The 24,171-nt window shown below is 40.0% G+C and overlaps 1 protein-coding gene across 3 annotated transcripts in view; it reads right to left on the bottom strand.

Annotated features, from left to right (window-relative positions):
- Positions 1-867: 867 nt before the first annotated feature.
- Positions 868-24,171, bottom strand: part of LOC149821416 (LIM domain-containing protein HDR3-like) — a 39,581-nt gene continuing 16,277 nt past the window's right edge. For all 3 annotated transcript variants that reach the window (XM_089982538.1, XM_089982537.1, XM_089982539.1), the window contains exons 6-12: positions 23,929-24,012; positions 3,969-4,088; positions 3,639-3,848; positions 3,496-3,558; positions 3,261-3,376; positions 1,476-1,534; positions 868-1,358 (exon numbers count right to left, since the gene is read on the bottom strand). In XM_089982538.1, the coding sequence (XP_089838664.1) occupies positions 1,042-1,358; positions 1,476-1,534; positions 3,261-3,376; positions 3,496-3,558; positions 3,639-3,848; positions 3,969-4,088; positions 23,929-24,012 (969 nt within the window). In that variant the 3' untranslated portion in view covers positions 868-1,041. The remainder of the gene's footprint in view (positions 1,359-1,475; positions 1,535-3,260; positions 3,377-3,495; positions 3,559-3,638; positions 3,849-3,968; positions 4,089-23,928; positions 24,013-24,171) is intronic.

Raw genomic sequence — 24,171 nt, 5'->3', positions numbered from 1 at the left:
TATTCCAAGAACAAGGGGATGGAATGGTAACCACACACACGTGCGCACACACTGCACCGTGCCGAGTCAGGTTCAAGTAATTGGCTCTTTAAAGCCATATCCATTAATCTAAATCCAATGTTTCTTTTTGTCTGGCATTAATTATTTTATTTGGATTAAATAAAGAAAAAAGAAAATTGAATAACAGATAGTTCCATTGCAAAGTCACATATGTTCGTAACGGTTAACAGATCTCTTCCACGACTTTAGTAATCATTCAGGAATTATAAAACGTGGTTAGAGGGTTACAGTTATGGGCATGAGAATTATCCTACAGTAATTGTTTTCTCTCTCCCGCTCTCTTGCTTTTCTGGGAGGGCATTTCCTGGAAAGGGAAGTTCTATAACAGTTGTTCTGAGAGATTGTTTTTGAAGGGTGATCTACCATCGAAGTGCACCGATCCAGATCGTCGAAGATATTGTATCCTGAGGGAAGGACGTTGAACCCTTTTGACACCATATGTAGGGGTGAATCTTGTCTAAGGAGAGTATTTTTATACGCCTTAGCCTATTACAGAATATTAACATGTCATTGTTGTTCTTATTCTGTTCTACGCGTTTGTTTGATCGGTTGTCCACGTCTGAATTTTGGTATAAAGCGAAACTTGACATGATTGAACCCTGTCACGGTTTGAATCTATTGTTTAACATGCATATCATGTTGATTTATAATCTGATTTGCATCGTGATATTGTTTTTACTTATAACATATTCTCCCATTAGAAAAGAAAAGATTATTGCATGATTGATTGACTGTTACCACGCCTCAAAAACAATTTCAAATCTACCCAATTGTTTTTTTCTCTTTTCCTGTCTCAATCCATAATATATGAATACCTTCACAGCAATAAATTAATGTTTGGAGATCCAGATACAAAGAAATCTGCTGGGATACTTCCCATATAGATAAAACCCCTTCAAAAAAACAATGAGGCACCAATCTAGCAGTAGGCTTTTGTCATTAGTTATCTAACCAGCATGGCTTAGTAATATCATACTCCACTTACACTGGAAACTTTCCTGTCATGCGAATGTGGTCGAGTGTCCGACGCAGCCCATACTGGTTCACAGCTCTATTAGCAGCTCTGAATCCTTCTCCATAGGCTGTTGAAGTGTCATGTGCTATCTGATGCATGAAGAAGTTGCCCAGCTTCTTCTCTATGTCATTTTTGCCTGCTTTCTTTGAGGAAGAAAATGAGGATGCACCTGATGATGTTGATGGCATACTGCTTGAGCCTGCCATGACTTCTGATTCAAGCCACATATGTGAAAGAACTTGACATATTCCTTCTTCAATCTCTGGGCTTAAATTGATGTAGCCTTCACTATCAAGAAGTTCAAAATGTGCCATATTGTATGACCACAGACAAAGATCAGAGAGAGAGAGAGAGGTGGGGTTCAAGTTATCAAACATAAACCAAAAAAGTATCATCTTACCCTTAAGGCGCAGCCACCCATGCATCAACTCGTGAGCTAAAATAGAGCCTGTGAGCAACCTGCATGCACAACCAATGCATGAATAAATAAGTGATACAATTGCACATCCAAAAAAACAGGGGCACATTTTCCACATAGAACTTGTATAAGTTTAAGCTTGAATCCATAATATTAAATGCTAGTGCCTGCCTGGCCAAGTCAGACCAGTCACCAGACTGTCACCTTACCTAGCCCTGGCCAAGGCTAGGCACCAGGATCCAGCCTAGTTGACCCAGGCTAGCAGCTACAATCTACTGGGCAAGACCTTGCTGAGAGACTCATTTGTAAACTATGAAACCATGGATTCTAAGCACAGGGATTGATGATTGTTAAGGTTCAGAAAGGGGCATTTGCGTTTGTTCTTGACAGATAGTAGATCCAGACAAAACGAATATATCATCTAAAAAAAAACTAAACAGATGGTTTGGTTTATATTTGGTCTCACAGATGTGACATTCTTTGTAATAGTTGATAAGCATGATATACATGAATGGTTACAGTATGATTTGTTGGGCTGCTTTCAGCATATTATTGTGAATAACATGTATATATGCATGTGGGTAGAGCGCGATGTGCATAATTATGTGGATTTTGTTATGTAATTATGTTTACACTATTTATTATGCTAGTATGCCTTTATTTACATTATCATAATGTAGAAAAACCATGACTAGGCCTCACTGTGATATAGCAAAATGAGTGACAGGCTTCACTTAGTCGAGCTATTCATCACTGGAAATTAGGAAGGTGGGCCTTGCTGTGCGAGGTTTTAGGCATCCTACATATTTTTTCTCTGCAGTACAGGCAAGCCAGTGAACCAGGAAAGGGTTAATTCTTAGCACTTCTAATTTACAAAGCAATCATGAGCTTAAAAGTAGATTCATACCATACCATTATCACGAACTTTTAACTTAGGTTGAAACCATAAAGGTTCTAGCCCTTGATATACAACTTATAGAACCAAGCATTGTCTAGGTTAGGCAGGCTATGCAAGACCCATCACCTAAGCCATACTGTGCTTTAGACAACCTTACTGCACCATTGCACAGAAAAAATATTTTTAGTGGTTCCAGTCGTATATGAAACAACAACAAAAACTTGGACATATTGAGTTTTCAGATTAATGTTAATTCGTGTTACTTAGAGACCTTGATGCCCACCAATTAAGCTTTTGGACAATATGCTTCTTCGTGTATGGATCTTATGATGATAGTGTACATTTATGTAGTTCTTTAACCAAATACCGTTTAACTGTTCCGGTTATATTCAGCCATTGTGCAAGGATGCCATATTGCTATAATTTGACAAACGACAGATATTACTCAAAATTCCCCATCTTACATGTAAGAAATTTGAAAAAATGGCATTGAAGTGTAGACATATCAATCAAGCTTTCTGAGAACAAAAATTTATTATCTATGATGATTAGTGGAAGATTTAGCATAAGATAATAATCTTCAAGAAACTATGATCAAACTTAAATTCAAGAGAACATGATCAAGAATAAAACCTCACAATTTCATTATAATTCAGAGGGAAGCCAATCAAAGCAATTTTTAGGCTTTTGTCAGATTTTTAGAAATATAAAAGTCATAAGACTGGAAATGGACAACTGTTAAGGCCTGATTATTTATCTATGTGATAGGAGCTGTCTTTCAGGTAACATAATGGGAATCCACCATAGAATGAGCATTTCACACAGGTCCTCAACATAAGCCAATAATCATTGCATGAGAAAGCAACTACCTTGGAAGACCATAAAGAATGAGAATGGCTGTCACTTCACATCTTCGAGTCAATTTCTGTGGTTGAGTTTTCATATCTATAATTCGATGCCCTCCAATTTTTGGCTTCTTAAATATCTAGACAAGAAAAGATTAATGGTAAGCACAGTAATGAGAATTGCACTTGGCATTCTGAGATAAGAATAAAATATGAAAATAGAAACTTCAAAGGAGGTATAAATTAAAACATCTCATACAGTGCTGACTGTTTGCTCCTCAGAAAGGCATAGACCTCTTGTCTCAGGCATGTGATGATGTCCCTGGGTGCAGAATATTTGGATTTATAACAATACGAGAAGTAATTCAAAAAGGAAACATAAATCCAAAATAAGTTTTGAACCTTCTCGCCTTCCATAGCATCATTGAGAGCATGCCTTTCAACTAGAAGCATGGGAATTTGTTGATCCAGTTTCATGTTCATTCCTTCATAATAATCCCTGATAGCATGGTAAAGTGGTTGGCACTCGCCAGTATCCATTACAGCAGTTTCCAAACACTCAAGGCATAAGCTACGCCGATCTTCCAAAGAAATAAATCTTGTATTCCTTGACTGTGGCAAATTTATGTGTCAGTATCATAAAATTGAAGACAAATCATGAAAGCAATCATATGCAGACAAAAAGGAACTCATGCAAACATACATATAAAGTAAAGGATAAAAGTTGAATACCTCCATCCGCTCACAACTACCACAGCGAGGTGTATTGTCATGCTCATGTGAAGGACAATATTTCTGGCCCCAGAAAGGATGGGCCCTATACTCAATTAAACCCGCTCTGTTTGTTGGAATCTGTAGGAGGGAGATGCAAGAAAATGTAATATGTAATCAATCACATTTTATAGTTTAAATTTGAAGGGAACTGTAACTCATCTTTGTCCGAATGAGAACATCTCAAACATAAGTCATGCAGAGGTCAAGATTCATTTCAGTAGTCAAGACAACACTCCAATCATTTCAAAGTTAATAGAAAATGCATAAAAATAAAGTCTGCTAATTCGACTCTAATGAAGCATAGAACTTGCAAAAGCCGAAATTTCTTCTACAGTAAATGATATTAAATGAAGGGAAGTAAAGATTCAATTTATGGTAATTTTGCACTGCAATGAATATTCCAATCAAGATAAAGAACCCAAGATGATTATTTTGCCAAAAAAAATGCAAAAAAGTCATGTTAAATTATCAAGTATGGCATGCTAAAAAAATACAACTTGCAACACTAGTAGCAACCACTAAATTACCAAAATATACTCATGAGAATGACTACAAAACTTAGCTTCAGTTACCAAAAGCTCATGTTGACAGGACATGTAGCTTGTGATTTTAGTAGCAGTTGTTAAATGTTGTATGCTTCCTCCTTTCAGTTTACTATCAACAAGAACATCTAATATTCGTTTTCTTTTTCCTTATAATTTGCTGCATTGACCTTTTACTCTATTTATTTATTCTTCTGTCATGTATCACCCTTCTGGATATGAATGCATAACTAATGGGTCATGACCTACCTAAAGGCATGCAACTTCTGACCCGGGACCCAAAAGTCTAGCCCAGACAAGCTGGGCCATGGGTAGGGGCTTCGTTTGCAAGGATCAGATCACCAGCCCGGTTTTATTTATTATTGTTGAGAGTAGGTGGTTTAAAGTTAAACCTTAGTTTGGAGGTTATTCGAAAAGTTTATTAAATATTGGACTTAGATGTAATTTATTATTTTGGACTCTCTCTATTTAACATAGAGAGAGCCCTAACGTCAAATATGATTGTGTTTTCTCTTCATGTGCTGCCGTCTCTCTCTCTCTCTCTCTCTCTCTCTCTCTCTCTCTCTCCCTTTTCTCTCTCTCTCTCTAACCAGGGTTCGATACAGCATTCTACATGGTATCAGAGCATCGATCGTGGGAACTTACTCGATCGTGATCAACCTGTTGCCGAGTTTCTCCCTGCACCAACGAAGAAATTTTTTTTTTCAGGTTAGCTGTTTGTGTCTTCTGTGTAAGATCTGATAACAGATCTGGGATTTGACCAAGGTCATGGCCCAGATCTGTCATCAGATCTGAGGAACAGGATGTGTGCCTCTAGTTTCCTGTTTTTTCTCTCCGTGATTCTTTGTTGCCGAGATATCCCTGCCGTGATTCCCTGTTGCCGTGATTTCCTGGTGCCATGATTCCCTGTTGCCGTGATTCCCTGCTGTGATTATTATTGTCGTGATTCCTGTTGTCGTGATTTCCTGGTGCCGTGTTTTTTTTGTTGCCGTGATTTTCTAGATGTTCTGCCGTGATTTGCTTTTGATTGTCAAGTTCTTATTGCCGTAATACCCTGATGTTTGGGCACAACAGCAATCTTCTTGTCGAGATTTGTTTATTTCTTGTCGTGATTTCCTGCTATTTGGGAGAAACAGCAATCGCACTTGTTGTGCTGTGCTGGTGATTAAGATATGACTGTCGAGCTCTATATGTCTGGGAGCAGCCTCTGGTATGATTCAATTTATGCATATACAGAGTTGTGTTGGTCGTGACTTCCTGTTGTGCTGAAGAAAAAAAATTATATTTTGGAACTATTATTCATGTGTATGGGTTGTTGTTCACTACTGTCGTGGTTTTGTGTGTGTGAACAGCTGCTGGTTGTCGTGTGAATGTAACACACACTATTCCCTGTATTGGTTGAAGTCTCTCCAATTTTTTTTTCTGAAATAGAAGTATATCTTCAGTATGGCTGAAAGTTCGAAATGTGATTCCAAATTGGAACATGTTGGAGAGTATAAGGCATTTGCCAATCCCTTTTCGTATGGATCTTCTGTAAGGTTGAATGAAACTAACTATGCCAGGTGGTCCAGAACGTTCATGATGTCAGTATCTGGACATCGTAGAAAACATATCTTGCTGGAAGAAGAACCCATTGAAAAATTGGGAAAATATGCTACCTGGGATGAAGATAATGACATAGTTATGTCATGGATCATGAATAGTGTCGAAACCCATATTGCAGATGTTTAATTTATTACAATACAGCCAAGCAGATGTGGGACAATCTTAGAGATACGTATTCACAAGAGACTAATGTGATTCGTATCCTGCAAGTCGAACAAGAGATATATAATTTACAGCAGGGAGTTCAGACCTTGGCCCAGTATTATGCATCAGTAAAAGCTGTGTTTGAAAGACTCAATGCTCACAGGCCTCTTTGTTGTTCGAAGCAGAAAGATCATCAAGAACAGACTATGGTTGCTCGGTTTCTTACAGGTTTATCTTCAGAATTTTCTGTTGCAAAAGTCCAAATGTTGACTGGATCAGATGTACCTACTCTTGCTGATGCATATAATCGCCTGAGTAGACTTGCGATATCTCTTCCACAATCACAGCCTGTGACCCAGTCATCTGCTCTAGTTGTCTCCTCTGGTTATGGGCGTGGAAATATTCAGAATATCAGAGGACGAGGTCGTGGACGAGGTATGGGAGGCAGAGGAAAGCTTCAATGCACATTCTGTGGAAAATCTGGACATTTAGAAGATCGGTGCTGGGATAAACATGGCCGGCCAACCTCTTCTTCATCAAATTCTTATGCTCCTAAAGCAAATGTTACTACCCTTGAGGCAACAAAGGTACAGGAAAATATCTCTGCTAGTGACAGTAGTATCACCCTCAGTCGTGCTGAATATGATGAGCAGATAGCCCTTCGTTCTGTGAGTTTCACCCCTCCTGTAGCTGGTGTTGCCTATTCAACAGGAAATCATCTACATCCAACTGACAGTAAGTGGATTATTGACTCCGGTGCATCCAGACATTTGTGTGGAAATTCTCTCTTTTTTTCAGTTCTAAAAAATATTAATGCTCATCGAGGAGTCTCATTAGCCGATGGGAGTTCCTCCCCTATTGTTGGTCAGGGAAATATTTCTATATCCTCCTCATTACAGTTGCAAAATGTTCTTCATGCTCCAAACTTTCCTCTAAGTTTACTTTCTGTTAGTTGCCTTATAAAAGAACAAAACTGTAGAGTAATATTTGATCCGATGGGTTGTCATTTTCAGGATTTGCTGACGGAGAAGAAGATTGGTGGAGGCTATGAAGCAAATGGAGTTTACTACCTACATCATCCAATGGGTAATGTTCATGCTGCCGTGGAACATTCATCCAGTCCTGTTTAGTGGCATCGTCGTCTTGGTCATCCTTCATTGTCAAAGCTTCGTTCAGTCTTTCCTCAAATTCCTTCCACCACATCGTTTCAGTGTGAAGCTTGTCAACTGGGCAAGCATCATCGAAGCTCGTTCCCTTCAAGTCAGAGTCAGTCTAGTAATAAAGTTTTTGAACTTCTTCATGCAGATGTATGGGGTCCTAGTAAGATTCCTACTAGGTTTCAGTGTTGTTACTATTTTGTTATTGTTGATGATTTCTCTAAGTTGTCATGGGTGTTTTTAATAAAAGAACGATCTGAAGTTCCAAGTATTATTAAATCCCTAATTCTTGAAATAAAAACTCAGTTTGAATCTATTGTCAAGATTGTTCGCACTGATAATGCTCTCGAGTTTAAATCAAAAAGTCTGTTACAATTTTACCAAGATAATGGCATCCAACCCCAAACTTCCTGTGCCTATTCTTCTCAACAAAATGGGGTGGCTGAGCGAAAACATCGACACTTGCTTGATGTTGCCAGGACTATTATGATTCAATCCAATGTTCCTGCGTTATACTGGGGTGATGCGATTACCACTGCTTGCTATCTGATCAACCGCATGCCTTCGTCTTCTGTGGGTGATCAAATTCCATTACATATCCTAAAACCTAATGCCCCACTCTTTTCTTTTTCACCCAAAATATTTGGATGTGTTTGTTTTGTACACAAACTTGGCCCTGACCGTGATAAATTAGCTGCTCAAGCTACAAAATGCATATTTATAGGTTATCCCAAAAATGAAAAGGGATATCGATGTTATGATCATATTTCTCGCCGAGAGTATGTCAGTGCGGATGTATCTTTCTTGGAATCCACTCCATATTACTCCAGTACCGGTTCCCCACTGCAGGTTGATCCAGCTGAGTCTTTTCCATTACCTATACCTCCTTTTTCGTTGGAATCTGTGCCCTCATTACCGAACCAAACTTCATCCGCTTCCAGATTTAATAATCCTCCATTGGTATATGTGCGTAGAGCTCCATCTCCGCAAGAGCCTTCATATTCTTCTTCCCCTGAGGTAAGTTCTACTGACAATAGTGATCTTCATGATGATGATAACCGGCCTATTGCTCTACGAAAGGGGACACGACAATGTACCTTATATCCCATATCTCATTTTGTCTCCGATGTCAGAATTGGAAATCAGATGAAGTCTTTTCTTTCAGCCTTATCTGCTGAAACTATTCCACTGAACTATCGGCAGGCAGAACTTGATAATCGATGGAAGCTGGCTATGCAAGAAGAAATGGATGCTTTAGTATCTCAGCATACATGGGATCTAGTTGATTCCCCAGCAGATGCTGACATTGTTGGATGTAAATGGGTATATACAATAAAGTACAAATCTGATGGTTCTATTGAAAGGTACAAGGCCAGATTAGTAGCAAGAGGGTATACTCAGACATATGGAATTGATTTCTTTGAAACATTTTCTCCTGTTGCACGGATGGGTACGATTCGTCTTGTTCTCTCAGTAGCTGTTCAGCATGGCTGGAGTTTGTACCAATTAGATGTGAAGAATGCGTTTCTATATGGGGATCTATCTGAGACTGTTTACATGCAACAACCTCCAGGATTCGAGGTTGAGGGGGAGTGTCAGAAAGTGTGTAGATTGAGAAAGGTGATTTATGGCTTGAACAAAGTCCTCGCGCATGGTTTCAAAAGTTGTTTGAAGTGATGTCACGCTTTGGCTTTAATAGGTCAGCAGTCGATCATACACTATTTATCAAGAAAACTAGTTCTGACATAGTTGTTATGGTGGTATATGTGGATGACATTATTCTTACAGGAGATGATGTGAAAGCCATTGAAGCCACAAAGGCTCATCTTCAAAAACACTTTGTTACAAAAGACCTTGGTTCACTGAGGTATTTTCTGGGTATAGAAGTTGCCAGGAGCCGTGAAGGGATGGTTTTATCTCAACGGAAGTATGTTCTTGACTTATTAAAGGAAACGGAAATGTTGGGAGCCAAACCAACAAATATTCCCATGGACCATAAAGTTCAGTTGTTTGAAGAAGCGTCAAAAACGATTGATAGCAAAAGCTATCGCTCCCTAGTAGGGAAGCTACTGTATGTGACTGTGACCAGACCGGATATTGCTTTAGCAGTAAGCAAAGTTAGCCAGTTTATGGACAAACCAACTGAGGTACACTGGAATGCAGCTATTATAATTCTCAGATATCTAAAATCTTCTCCTGGAAAGGGGTTATTGTTCAGGAAAGGTGGAACTCTGGAGATAGTGGCCTATTCTGATGCTGACTATGCAGGATCTGTAGTGGATAGAAAATCTACCACAGGATTCTGTGTGTTTCTGGGAGACAACTTGATTTCATGGAGAAGTAAGAAACAAAATGTGGTTTCTAGGTCAAGTGCAGAATCAGAATATCGGGCTATGGCCCAAACAGCTGCTGAATTGATGTGGGTTCGTACTGTTCTTCATGATCTTCAGGTGAAGGTTTCATCTCCTATGACCATGATGTGTGATAACAAGGCTGCAACATATATAGCAAACAATCTTGTCTTTCATGAGAGAACAAAGCACATTGAGGTTGATTGTCACTATGTAAGAGATATGGTTCAAGCTAGACATATCAATACCAAATATCTTAAGTTAGAAGATCAAGTTGCAGATATGTTTACAAAACCCCTTGCTAGACCAAATTTCTCAAAATGTTGTGACAAGCTGAACATGATTGATATCTATGCTCCAGCTTGAGGGGGAGTGTTGAGAGTAGGTGGTTTAAAGTTAAACCTTCTTAGTTTGGAGGTTATTTGAAAAGTTTATTAAATATTGGACTTAGATGTAATTTATTATTTTGGACTCTCTCTATTTAACATAGAGAGAGCCCTAACGTCAAATATGATTGTGTTTTCTCTTCATGTGCTGCCGTCTCTCTCTCTCTCTCTCTCTCTCTCTCTCTCTCTCTCTCTCTCTCTCTCTCTCTCTCTCTCTCTAACCAGGGTTCGGTACAGCATTCTACAATTATTATTTTTTTTTATAGGACCATCTCTGACCCATCAACGAGTCAAGCTGGCCCCCAAGAACCAGTCCAGACCCTGACCATCACCTACCTAATTTGTTATTTGCTATTCATCTGTTATTGTAAAATGTAAAACTAGTGAATCATGAATTTTGTTTGCATTTAAGATGTTGATACCAATTTTCATGTTTTGCATCTAATAAACATATATCAAACTAGTTATATACTTATATAAACAGAATCCTATTTTATATTATATGAACATCTTTTTAAAGACAAAAAAGTTTATTTCGTTAACACCAATATGATATCTGATCAGTTTTACTTTTGAGTTCTAAAGAACTTAATTCACATCTTAAATGTTTCCTAGACATCTCTCACATAACACTCCAAATCTTAAACTTGGTATTGTATGTCTTTATGTATACTCAGTGTCCTTCAAAAAAAATATGTCTTTATGTATTCTTATTGTAGTTTAGATTCCCAGCAAGATCATGCCCTTCTATGATTTCCATTCACTGCTCTAAACTTTCGCTGAAAAAAACTGCATATCATCAAACTTCACATTATATACACTCCTGATTCCTGAGTAGGGATGGCAGTGGACCAGGGGGAACGGGGCCCCACCCCGCCTCGCCCCGTTTGGACCGGGGATGGAGGCGGAGATGGAGGTTAAAATCAAAACCCATGCGAAGATGGAGGCGGGGATGAACTTATGCATTCCCCCACTTTGTCCCCGATCCCCGTTAGTAAAATAACTAAAATATCCCTTGACGGTTCGACCTCCTTCTTTAGGGATGGCAATGGACCGAAGGGAAACAGGACCCCACCTCGCCCCTTTTGGACCAAGGATGGAGGAAGGCGGTTGTAATAACCTGGAAAAAAATTAACCTTGGATTCAGGTCGGATCCGGACCCGACCCGGACCCAACTGAGGCATCGCCTCTGTTACCTTTTAAAGGACGACGAGGCCGAAGGGGGGGAGGTTCTCGAAACCCCCTTCCACCCCGACTCTCTCGATTTGTCAAAGACCATCGTCAGCCCATCGCCATCGGCGACTCCCTTCGACGCCGCCGGCGACCACCAAGTACGCTCCTCCTCCTCCTCATATTCTCCTCTTTCGTCTGTCTCTCTCTCTTTCCCCCTCGTTTCTCCGTTACGCAGGGGGGAGAGCCACCTCCCTGCTGCCCTAGATCGCAGGGGAGGGGCAAAGCTCCCTCCCTGTGACCCCTTTTAGCGAGGGAGGGGCGGAGCCCCTCCTTGTGTCGTGCAGGGTAAGGGAGGGGCCGATTCCCCTCCCGGTGCCCTTTGGTTGCAGGGGTGGGGCCGAGCCCCCCTCCCTACATCTCCGTACAGCAGGGGAGGGGCTGAGTCTCCTCCCTGCTCCCTGTTCCTCTAAGAAACTGTTGTCTCGTTTCCTTGTTTAGCAAGCCAACCGGGGGGGGGGGTGTGGCCCCTGCCTCCGCTCCCAAAAGCCGCAGGGGGGCTGTTGGCCCCTGCGCCTCTCTCTTTCTCTGCCCCTTTTACTGTTCCAACAGGGGCCATCGGCCCCTGCCCTTTATCTTTTCCAGCAGGGGCCGATGGCCCCTGCACCTGTTCTTCGGCAGCAAGGGTCATTGGACCCTGCCTCACATTTCTTTAAGGTTGGCGGGGACCGTTGCCCCCTGCACCTTGTTTGTTTTCCGGTAGGGGGTTTCACCCCTCTACCTTGATCTTGCTGCCTGTCTCATTTCCAGCAAGGGGTTGCGCCCCCTGTCCTGCTTTCTGTTGAGGCAGGTTCAACAGGGAGCCTCTGCTCCCTCCCCTGCCTTTTCTGTCTTGGCAGGCAAGGAGCATGAGCTCCCTGCCTTTGTGGCTCTTTGTCGGCATGTGTGAGGCCCTTGCCTCCTCGTTGTTTGCTGACACCAGGTCAACATGGGCTCACAACCCCTGCCCCTGCTTCTTGCGCTTATAGCAGGTACGCAAGGGCACAATGCCCCTGCCTTTGTTTCCCTTACGTCAGGACGGCGACAGTACCCCTAACCTTCTATTTTTGGTATTAGCTTGCTAAGATCGTCACTTTTGCAGCTCGTTCGACGGATCCTGCTCGCGCTCTGCGACCCGAGTCGTCCATCGCTTACACTCGCAGACGCCAGCAAGCTTGCAACTCCCAAAGGTAGGGGAAGATTGCACGAAAGACTTGGGCAATTGAATTAAGTTCAATTAACTAAAAAGAGACCATTAAATAAATATATATAGAAATATATATATTTATACGAGTACGCATTTAACTCAAGGACGCGATTTCGCGATCCTTGTCATTTACTTTCTGACAGTCATTTACTTTGCCGTCGCGCATCGCGTAAAGGTTTTGCATTGCACTCCTGCTTACAGTCCTTTACTTTGTCGTCGCGCTTTGCGCCCAGGCTTTTGCTTTTGCATATGTGTTACTGCCTTGCTATTACAGATGACGCTCAGGTTTTCGCTCATTGCATACGCGTTTGAGGCATCCTCGTGGAGGATGCAAGAGGCATCTACCACTCTCCCTCTTGCGACAAGAGTTGAGTCAGGAGCTATCGATGCATCTTCGTCTAAGGAGAGGGATACCTCGAAAGGATCCTAGCTCTTCGTGTACGCAGTCCTGCAAAGTCGACTTGAGATTTTAGAGAGCTGCGCAAAAGCATCAAAGACTGCCCAAATCAAAGCATTTGGAAGGATGTGATTGGCTGGTTCTGTTTGTCTATTTGGCACATCTCGGGTGATCCCGAATTGGGGTTCGAGCGAACTTCTTAGCGGGGATTCTGTTGAGAAACCTGTATCCCATCTATCGAGATTGGTATCGAGTCATGCGAGGCATGTAGATACCCCGATAGCAGATGAGATTCTAGAAGATCGCATGCCAAATGTTAGCACAAGCTGTTGGCTGTTTCAAAAGATAAAGAATGTCAAAGTATAGTTTGAGAAGCATTACATCTTTGTGAAACACTTCTGATGAGGCTCTTATTGAGGAGCTATACCCCTTTCGTCCTAGAGTACTTGTAGTCGTGCACTACACGCTAGTACTAGGGGTGGCAATCGTGTCGGGTTGGCGGGTCGACCCGACGGGTTGGCGGGTCAGCATACCTCAACCCGAACCCGACCCGTTTATTAAACGGGTCGGCTGTGGCAAACACAAACCCGACCCGTTTAATAAACGGGTAACCCGACACGAACGGCCAACCCATTTAATAAATGGGTTGGGTCGGGTAAACGGGTTCTCAGGTTCGCGGGTCGGGTTGACGGTGTTAAAATATATATATATATATATATATATATATATATATATATATATATATATATATATATACATACATACATATATGTATATATATACAGTTTCCCTTTTATTGAAATACCCGATAGGGGTATTCTTGTAAAACCACAATGTAACTTTTTCTTTTTTACTTTTTTTCTTTTTCTCTTTTTTCTTTTTCCTTTTTTTCCTTTTTATTTTCTCCTTTTAGTAAGACCACAAGGGCCCCACACTTGTAGTCGTTGGGGCCGCAACGGTCAGATTTATGACTGTTGGGGCTCCCAACGACTACATGGGAGCCCCTTGTGGTCCCTTCCTTTAGTCTCCCTCCTCTATAAATAGAGGAGGTATTCTCCTCTTGTAAGCATTGGGTTTTCACCCTTCTCTTCCTTTCTTCAATAAATCCAACTTATGACTTTAAGTCATTTTCTACTTTTGAGAGTTTTGTGTGTGCACTTTTAGTGTTTGTGTTCTTGGCTCTTGAGGTCACTCTTAAAGAGTGCTTTTTACTCCATTGGTGCTTCCGCCTCTTTTCATTACATGGTATCAGAGCTCGGTTGGTGATTGGGTTTCTCTTTATTATCTTGGAACGTGTGCCTCTCAAATTTTAAGAAGAAAGGAAGGATTTGGTGCCGATGGAATGTGATTCTAAAGTGGAGCTTTCTTTTAAGCTAAATGGGTCCAACTATCTCATGTGGGCTTCCGCGATGGAAAATCATCTAAGTAAGAAACTTTGGGGTTTTGTTATGGGAATTACTCCCGAACCCTCTCTTGTTCTCACTAAAATCGAAAATGAGGTTGAAAAAGCTTTAGATGGCGATGAGCGCATCAAAGCTATCAATGACCATCAATCCAAAGTTAAGGATTGGGAAAGTAACCATGCCAAAAATTTGGCATGGTTTATGAACAATGTTGACCTTAAAAATTGTGCTAATATTGCCAAATTTAGAAGGGCCAATGAGGCATGGTTTTTTCTTAAGGGTATGTATACCCAAAAGGATCTTGCTCGACAATTTTTTTGTCAAGAAAAAATTCGTTCCACCAAACAAATGGATATGAGCGTCCGGGACTATTTTAGCTCTCTAACCCCTCTTTGGGATGAACTTGCTCTTCTTGAGCCTAAATGGGTGGCTCCGGAAGATATTGAATTAAGAAGGGAACAAATTGAAAAGGATCACTTCTTTCAATTTCTTCATGGTCTTCGCCCGAAATTTGAACAAGTTAGGGCATCTCTTCTCCATAGAAGCAAAGCCCTACCTATTGAAGATGCCCTCGCCGAAATATGCCAAGAGAAAACTCGACTTGGCTTAAGCATTAAGAATGATAAAGTTTTGGCCGTTACTAGGCCCGGATCAAATGTTAAAGCCTATAGACCTCCTCATTTTAACAAAAATAGTAATGGGCCTAGAAAGGGAATAATATGTCATTATTGTAATGAACCAGGACACATTAGACCGGTTTGTCCCAAACTTAAAGGAAAAGTAGCCGCGGTTGGAGAAAATTCTCCAAAGAAGGAAGAAGAAAGTGCCAAAGAGGGAGATATCAAAGAGACTCTTAATCATATCTCCGAAGTTCTCCAACATCTTCTCAAGACTTCTTCCTCAACATCCGAAGCCGCCATCGCCTATTCTTCATCACCTCCAGGTATGTGGATACTAGACTCCGGTGCTTCTTTTCATATGACATCTCATAAAAACTCTCTTTCAAATGTTTTTTCCGAACTCATATCCTCTTATGTTTCAACGGCCGATGAAACATCATTGAAAATTGAAAGTATTGGAACGCTTGATTTTAAAAATTCTCAAAAAAAAATCGTTCCTAAAGTAAGAATCATTCCAAAAATTAATTTAAATCTTTTTTTCATTTCTCAAATCACCGATCATGGATGTCAAGTCTCTTTCTCACCTAAAGATTGCACCGTGCAGGATCTCCAGTCAGGAGAGCTGATTGGGCAAGGCCATAGAAGGGGTGATCTCTATTTTATGGACTTTTTGACTCTTCCATCTAAGTCATCTTGCAATCTTGTAAAAGACAAAAGTATTGGCATTTGGCATGAGAGACTTGGTCATCCAAATTTTGTAAAAATGTCTCTTTTTCCGTTTTTGAACAATACTTGTAAAGACAATCACATGACTTGTAAAGATTGCATTTTTGGGAAATCTAAAGCTACTCCATTTCCTCAAAGAAGTTACTTTACCACTCGGCCATTTGAACTTGTTCATTCCGATGTGTGGGGACCTTCCCCTATTTTGTTTAAAGGAGGATTTTCGTATTATGTGGTCTTTATTGATGACTTCACTCGATTCACGTGGATTTACTTCCTAAGTCGCAAATCCAAAGTTTTCTCCTTCTTTAAAGAATTCCATGCAATGGTTAAAAATCAATTTTTGGGAAATCTATCTATTCTTAGGTCCGATTCGGGAGGCGAATATATGTCCAATGATTTTCAAAGTTATTTAAAAGAAAATGGAATTTGTCATCAACGTTCTTGTCCCAACACTCCGCAACAAAATGGTCTTGCGGAAAGAAAGCATAGACACATAATAGAAACTACAAGAACGTTATTAATTTCAAAAAATATCTCAAAATCCTTTTGGGCCGAAGCGGTTCTAACCTCAACGTATCTTATCAATAGAACCCCTTCATCCTCTTTGAAAAATCTTTCTCCATTTGAAAAACTTTACAATATGTCTCCCGATTATAAAAGACTAAGGATTTTTTGATGTAAATGCTTTGTTCTAACTCACAAAAATGATAAACTTTCTCCTAGGACTATTGAATGTATTTTCTTGGGATATGGCAAAAAACAAAAAGGTTATAGATGTTTTGACATACTCAAAAACAAACTTTATATCTCAAAAGATGTCACATTCCTAGAAGAAGAAAATGGTTTTTCGCACCAACCAAATGAAAATATTGATTATTCCTTTTTATTTGACTTATTGCCTCAAGAAAACATCATAGATGATCATATTGATCCTAGTGAACCCCTTGGTGAAGATCATTTTGAACATCCAAATGATGATCAAAACTTAGAAGAAAATGTTTCAAGACAAATACAAGTCTACTCTAGAAGGAATGAAAGAAATCCTCCTTGTGCCCTTGAAAAATTCTCTCAAAGTGAGTCAATCGAAGAGACCTCTCAAAGAAAATCAAATCGGGTTTTCAAAATACCCAATAGATTTGTTTTTTATGATTCTTTTTCTCTTAACTTTCGAGCATGCCTACTTGCTCTTCACTCCTTTCATGAACCATCTCATTACAATGATGCTAAACAATATGCTCATTGGAATGAAGCTATGGAACTAGAACTTAATGCTCTTAAAAGGGCGCAAACTTGGGAAATCATTGATCCTCCCAATGGCAAGAAACTCATTGGATGTAGATGGGTTTTTAAAGTAAAAACTAAGAGTGATGGTTCATTGGAAAGATATAAGGCTAGGTTGGTAGCCAAAGGATATGCCCAAGAGTATGAGGTAGATTATGATGAAACTTTTGCCCCAGTTGCTCGAATGACTAGTGTTCGAGTTCTTATTGCTATAGCCTCTGTTAAAAAATGGTCAATCTTTCAACTTAATGTCAAAAATGCCTTTTTGAATGGTAATTTAAATGAAGAAGTTTATATGGAACCGCCTCCAGGTATGAATTTAAATGGAAAAATTTTGAAATTAAAAAAGGCTTTATATGGACTTAAGCAAGCTCCTAAAGCTTGGTATGATAGGTTTAGTAATGTATTAATCAATTTAGGATTTTCTTCTTGCTATACTGACACTGCTCTTTTTGTTAAAAGGACAAGTGACTCCATTATTATGCTTCTGTTGTATGTTGATGATATGATCATCACTGGGAATGACAAAAAGGGAGTAAATGATGTAAAGTCTATGTTAAAAGAAACTTTTGATATGTTTGATCTTGGATATTTAAGATATTTTTTAGGAATTGAAGTGGCTTATTCCGCGTGAGGATACATCCTATCTCAAATGAAATTAGCTACAGAAATTTGTACCAAATCAGGAATATCTGATGAAAAGAAAGTTGAGACTCCTAAAGTTATTAATGTGAAACTGAGACTTGAAGAGGGTGTTCTTCTTAAGGATCCAACCCCTTACCGTCAATTAATCGGATCTCTCACCTATCTATCCATCACACGTCCATATATAGCTCATGTGGTTCATGCAGCAAGCCAGTTTCAGCGTGCACCTACTTCGGTTCATATGGCGGCCGTAATGAGAATTGTGTGATACATCAAAAATACTATATCCAAGGGACTCTTCTTATCATCTTCCTCATCTCTTGACTTAACTGCTTTTACTGATGTTGACTGGGGAGGAAATCCCAATGATCGTATCTCAATAACGGGTCTTTGTATTTTTTTAGGTGAATCCCTCATTTCGTGGAGATGCAAGAAGCAGCAGAAGGTTTCACTGTCATCCATTGAAGCTGAATATCGGGCCATGGCAATGACAACTATGGAAATCATATGGCTCAGGAGTCTCCTTGGTGACATGGGCGTCCCCATTTCCACTCCCACCAAGCTCTGCTGTGATAACAAAAGTGCGATATATATTGTCAGCAATCACACTTTTCATGAGCGGACCAAGCATAGCGAAATGGATTGTCATTATGTTCGAGACGAATATCTCAGAAGGACTATCTCATTACCATATGTTACTTCAGAGTATCAACTAGCTGACTTCTTCACCAAGGCGCTCCCAACTCCACGATTTATGTTTCTTCTTAGCAAACTTTCGGTCTTCTCCCCGTAAAGTTTGAGGGGGCGTGTTAAAATATGCATATATATACATATACTTATATATATATACATTCGTATATATATAAGTATATATACATATATGTATATATATACAGTTTCCCTTTTATTGAAATACCCGATAGGGGTATTCTTGTAAAACCACAATGTAACTTTTTCTTTTTTACTTTTTTTCTTTTTCTCTTTTTTCTTTTTCCTTTTTTTCCTTTTTATTTTCTCCTTTTAGTAAGACCACAAGGGCCCCACACTTGTAGTCGTTGGGGCCCCAACGGTCAGATTTATGACTGTTGGGGCTCCCAACGACTACATGGGAGCCCCTTGTGGTCCCTTCCTTTAGTCTCCCTCCTCTATAAATAGAGGAGGTATTCTCCTCTTGTAAGCATTGGGTTTTCACCCTTCTCTTCCTTTCTTCAATAAATCCAACTTATGACTTTAAGTCATTTTCTACTTTTGAGAGTTTTGTGTGTGCACTTTTAGTGTTTGTGTTCTTGGCTCTTGAGGTCACTCTTAAAGAGTGCTTTTTACTCCATTGGTGCTTCCGCCTCTTTTCATTACAGACGGGTCGGGTTGGCGGGTTGACCCACCCGCCTAACCCGTTTATTAAACGGGTCAGCCGGGTTGGCGGGTTGGCATACCCCCAACCCGAACCCGACCTGTTTAATAAACGGGTTACGCGGGTCGACCCGTTTATTAAACGGGTTGGCTTAAGCCCAACCCGAACCCGCCTAAGAGGCGGGTTGGCGGGTCGGGTTGGCGGGTCGTGTCAGGTTTTGCCACCCCTAGCTAGTACTGCGATGATCGGATGAGGCGGTCGTGCGACCTCGAACAGTACTAAATGCACAATGTTGTAATCACATAAAATGACCTCACATTCACCTTCACAGGCAAGATGTTCGAGTGGTCTAAAGACCACAGCATAGAATGTGTCGTTAGTTAAGCAATCCCTAACGCACCCATTCGCTTCTTGTTGTCTGTCAAGGGAAAGGACAGAGCAGTACAAAACTCCAATGGACAGGTTGTTAACAACCACCCCACAGGCAATGATCCGGCCTCCCCAGTCATTGGAGTTAGGGGAAAGGGGCTACAATAGTTAGCTCAACACTTCTGCAGAAGTTGGATGCATCTGTGGCACTGTTTACCTGCCTTTGGAGAATCCTCTCTCGGCTAAAGTCGTCCCTTTAGGAGCGGACTCAACTATCTATTCGAGTTATTGAAAATACATAGAATAACAGACGCCCGAACTAGTCTCAGTTGTTTTTACGTTTTGCCTGCGCGTACCCGCAGGCTAGTAATATCGAAACATAAAGTCTGTTAACATTGGTTGATTGCTCGCTTGCTTGATAATTCAGTATGCTATTCGTTGAGCTATGCACGCCTGTCAAGGCGTTACTCTATTTGGTTAAACTGCTTACGCAGTTCTTTGATGAGTAATAACTAGCTTCTCATACTAGTTAAGTGCTTATAATAATAGCATTATGTCCGTTGCTACATATTAGCATGTGACTTACTTTACCCCTTGGTCGAACTGCTTGGTGTTTGTTGTAGTGTAGCACTTGTTGACTTGCATCTCTTATGATTGATGTGATTGCATACAGCTCGTAATCTACGAACTGGTGGCAACTAGGATTGATGTGATCGCTTGTCTTATAAGTTGTTTACATATTGTGATATAACTGTTGTTGTATGATTGTTTATCATGTATAGCTTATGAATGGCTTGTGATGCAATGGTTTATGCCTTGCGATTAAATTAATTACTTGCTGATGGACTGAGCCATTTGATGGTAATTGTATGTATCATGAGCATTGTTATGAGTGTTTGTCTTATTCAGTTGTTTTGTTTGGCTGTCGGATAGAGTTAGTTACTCTTCGCTTATAGAATCAGTTGGATTGTCATACCTGTGTGTTCTCATGTGTCGTTTACGCATGCTTTGAGGTCCTATTTAAGGATTGTAATGTTCCTTGTGGTAATAATACGATGCGTAGGATTATATGCTTCTGTGTGATGTGATTGTTATGCCACGTGATAAGAAATGTTGGAAGTATGCAATAATATGTTCATGGTTTATGGAACCTTATTAGAGGAATGGGTGATCGTGTGTTTTGTTTTACCATGTGGAGTCATACGATGCATATTGCTAATATACATGCTTGTACCCATATTGGTGGCTACTGACCCCAAAGGCGATCAATGGTTCGGAGTAGTCGATTGTATTGATGCATGTATCACTGAGTTGGTTGTTTGTTGAGGACCTGATCACCAAAGGATTATCGGCGAGGACATGTATGATCAAGACCAGGTAACCAACTAGAGTGGTAGATTCTCTGTGAGGATGTACACTGTCCACGAACGGGTAGTCGCAAAGACGGTGAACTCCTGTGATGAAGTGTATGGTCCACGACCAGGTATACCATCTAAGGCGGAATTCCTTGTGAGGTTATACATTTCGCAGACCAGGTGATCTGACGTTGATCTTGTTGATTATTATAGTGGCTATCGACCCTGAGAGCGGTCATTTGTGTTGATGCGTGTATTACAATGATTTTCATTGTATATGACATGTGTTGGGGCCGGCTTCCCAAAGGTTTCGCTGTAAGGGTATATATGATCAAGACCAGGTGACTCGGCTAGAGTGGTAGATTCTCTGTGAGGATGTACATTGTCCACGAACGGGTAGCCGCAAAAACGGTGAACTCTTGTGAGAAAGTGTATGGTCCAAGAGCAAATATACCATCTAGGGCAGTAATTCCTTATGAGGTTGTACATTTCTCAGATCGGGTAATCCGGCTAGAGCGGTAGAATCTTTGTGAGGATGTACATTGTCCACGAACGGGTAGCCGCAAAGACGGTGAACTCCTGTGAAGAAGTGTATGGTCCAAGACCAGGTATACCCTCTAGGGCGGTAATTCCTTGACAGGTCGTATATCTCCCGGACCGAGCGATCCGACGTGGATCTTATGTTTTTGCTTACCATAAAAAGTTATGGTGAGCTGTGATGATCTTCTGAGATTGTTTGAGATAACCACTTATGAATTTATAGTTTCGGCTTTCTGTTTTAGCATGATTACATGCAGGACTCAAATGTGAGAATCAGATCGTTAGCAATTTTAGATAGTGATCGTGTCTTGGACCTTCTATGGAAGGGTGGGTTTTTCTGAGAAGTATGACGCCTTAGGTGAGTCATAACAGGTGACAGTTGGCCGTGTAAGGCCTTGAGAGATGAGAATAGATAAAGGTTGTTCAGGACAAAGCGTTTGTTAGAAGTAGTAAGAGCGACAAACGATGACCTGATAATGATTAGATGCAGAAACCCCGTTCTAGGAACGAGAACAAGCTAGTTGCGTGGTGGTTCACAGCCTACGATCAATTGAATTGTATGATGCGTTTGTCAGTTGCACTGCTTACTTGTTTTAAACTGCTTGTACTGTTTACTTGCTTTGAACTGCTTACTGCTTGCACTACTTACGCATTTGCACTGCTTACTCACTTGCACTACTTACCTGTTTGCACTGCTTACCTGTTTAACTGCATATCTGCTTTAAACTGCTTAGCAAACTGAATTAAATGTACTTAATTCGATTTCCTGTAGTCTCTCTTGTGCACCTAATAGTTTTTCGCGAAACTAACCCATTCTATGGGTACAGGTGATGATTAGATACACCACGGGCGATGGCGCGATTGCAAGATGACTTCAGGACTTCTTCCTGCTCTTAGCTCGTGTCCTGGACGTTTTGGGTTTGTAACGGATTTTCGTTGGGATATCCAAATTTTGTGAGTTTTGATTCTTTTAGCGAATGTGCCCAAAGTTGTCAGCTTGCCTTCTGAATTAACAAAAGAATAGTCTTCCGCTGATTTTATAAACAAACTCTGGAGGAAAGAGATTTTTTCTAGTCTCTTGTCTGTTTTCTGAAAGATTCGCAAGTTTGAAATTTTGGGGCGTTACAGCGGCAATGGAGGTTAAAATCAAAACCCGTGTGGGGATAAAGGCGGGGATGGGGGGGAAATTTTTGAGATGGGGCGGGGGTGAAGACCTTGTCCCCCGCACCGCCCTAGTCCACTGTCATCCCAATTCCTAAGTGAAATATTTAGGATAAGTAGCCATGTGAAGCTTTTATTACAAATTCTAGATTGAAGCAGTTAAAAAGGACCGTTTACTTAATCAAAGTCAAGCTATCTTCCATTTTATCCAACTACATTCGCTTTTGATGCTTGTGGCTCATATCCTTTTTCTTTTTCAGGTTTTATCCCCATGCTTAAATTTCTCTTTGAAAGAGTAGTGGTTCCAAGACCACCAATTGCTAATCAAAAGCAGCCTAAAGTTGCAGAACACTTGGTGAAAGTCATGTTGTGTTCTGGTACACACCATAGTCACCTGTATCGTTAAAAGTAATTTCTCGGCGAGGGTATTTTTTGGAGAGATTTTCAAAAATTGATAAATCTCAGGAATATCTCGAGAAAATCTCGGGAGTTTAAAAAATTGAAAAATATAAATAACAACAAAAAAAGCTAAGAAAATAATGTTTTACATTATTTTTCTTTCAAAAATATAAAGAAACATGTTTTAGAGGTTTTAAAATATAAAAGAAACAAAAAAATAGGAAATGCAAACTTAAAATTAAAAAAAGCTTAAAAAATATCGCGATATTATCACAATATTTTGTTTTTGGCAATATTTTGAAAATATTGCGATATATTCCCAATATTAATGGCTATCTTGAAATAACTGGTAATATCGCAATATTTTCAAAATATTGGCGATATCGATGACATATGTTACTGCAACATGGCACCTTGGGTGTCGTACCCATGTTTACACGTGTCAACACGGGTACTGGTACCTAGACTGTGTCCTATATTATATTATATTATGTATATATTTTGGATATATAATATATATTTTTAGTATATTTTTAGATATATAATATATATTTTCAGTATATTTTAGATATATAATATATATTTTAGATACATAATATATATTTTTTAGTATATATTTAGCCGTGTCCCCATACCCATATTTTTTGGAATCGCCTACCCACCATACCTGTACCCGTGCCCGTACCCGCACCCGTACCTAGGTGACATAGTCGGTGGCAGTGGCACACACACATGCTGTAAAACCAGGCATCATAACCAACTGCGTAAACCAACCAACTAATCAGCCCTTTGCATATACACATTCCATTGATTATATTTCTTATGATATGCTAAATATGCTAACATAGATTTTCATGCTTTAATTCTTTGACCATAGGGTCGTACTGCCACAATCCTTGGACTAATGTAAATCATGCTACCATGTATGCTGAAATAGCAACAATAATCATTTGGAAACAGTTTCTAAGCAGTACTAATTTGAAAAGGAAGCATCTTATTCTATCATTTGAACTAGCTAGAACTTCAGGGTAAATGAAATGATAATAACAAGAGATGCTGATTACACTTACAAAGTGGTGACAGACATCACATTTGGGATGGTGCAACTCCTTATAACAATGTTTATGATATGGATCACAACCTGACAAAGAAAACTGTGAAAAGGAATTTTCCTCATTAAAGCAAATCCTTTTGAAAGACCTCATTGATGCTAATTGTGGTGTAAACATTACTGACCTAGCCATATATGACTCCACCACTGAATGGTACACTATTAATTAATGACAAAGACAAATATATATATATATATATAT

The sequence above is a fragment of the Nuphar pumila genome, chromosome 12 (genome assembly GCF_984573655.1).
Source record: "Nuphar pumila chromosome 12, dmNupPumi1.hap1.1, whole genome shotgun sequence".
Taxonomy (NCBI): domain Eukaryota; kingdom Viridiplantae; phylum Streptophyta; class Magnoliopsida; order Nymphaeales; family Nymphaeaceae; genus Nuphar; species Nuphar pumila.
Note: the sequence above shows the minus strand (reverse complement) of the source record. Positions and strands in the feature narration are given on the sequence as shown.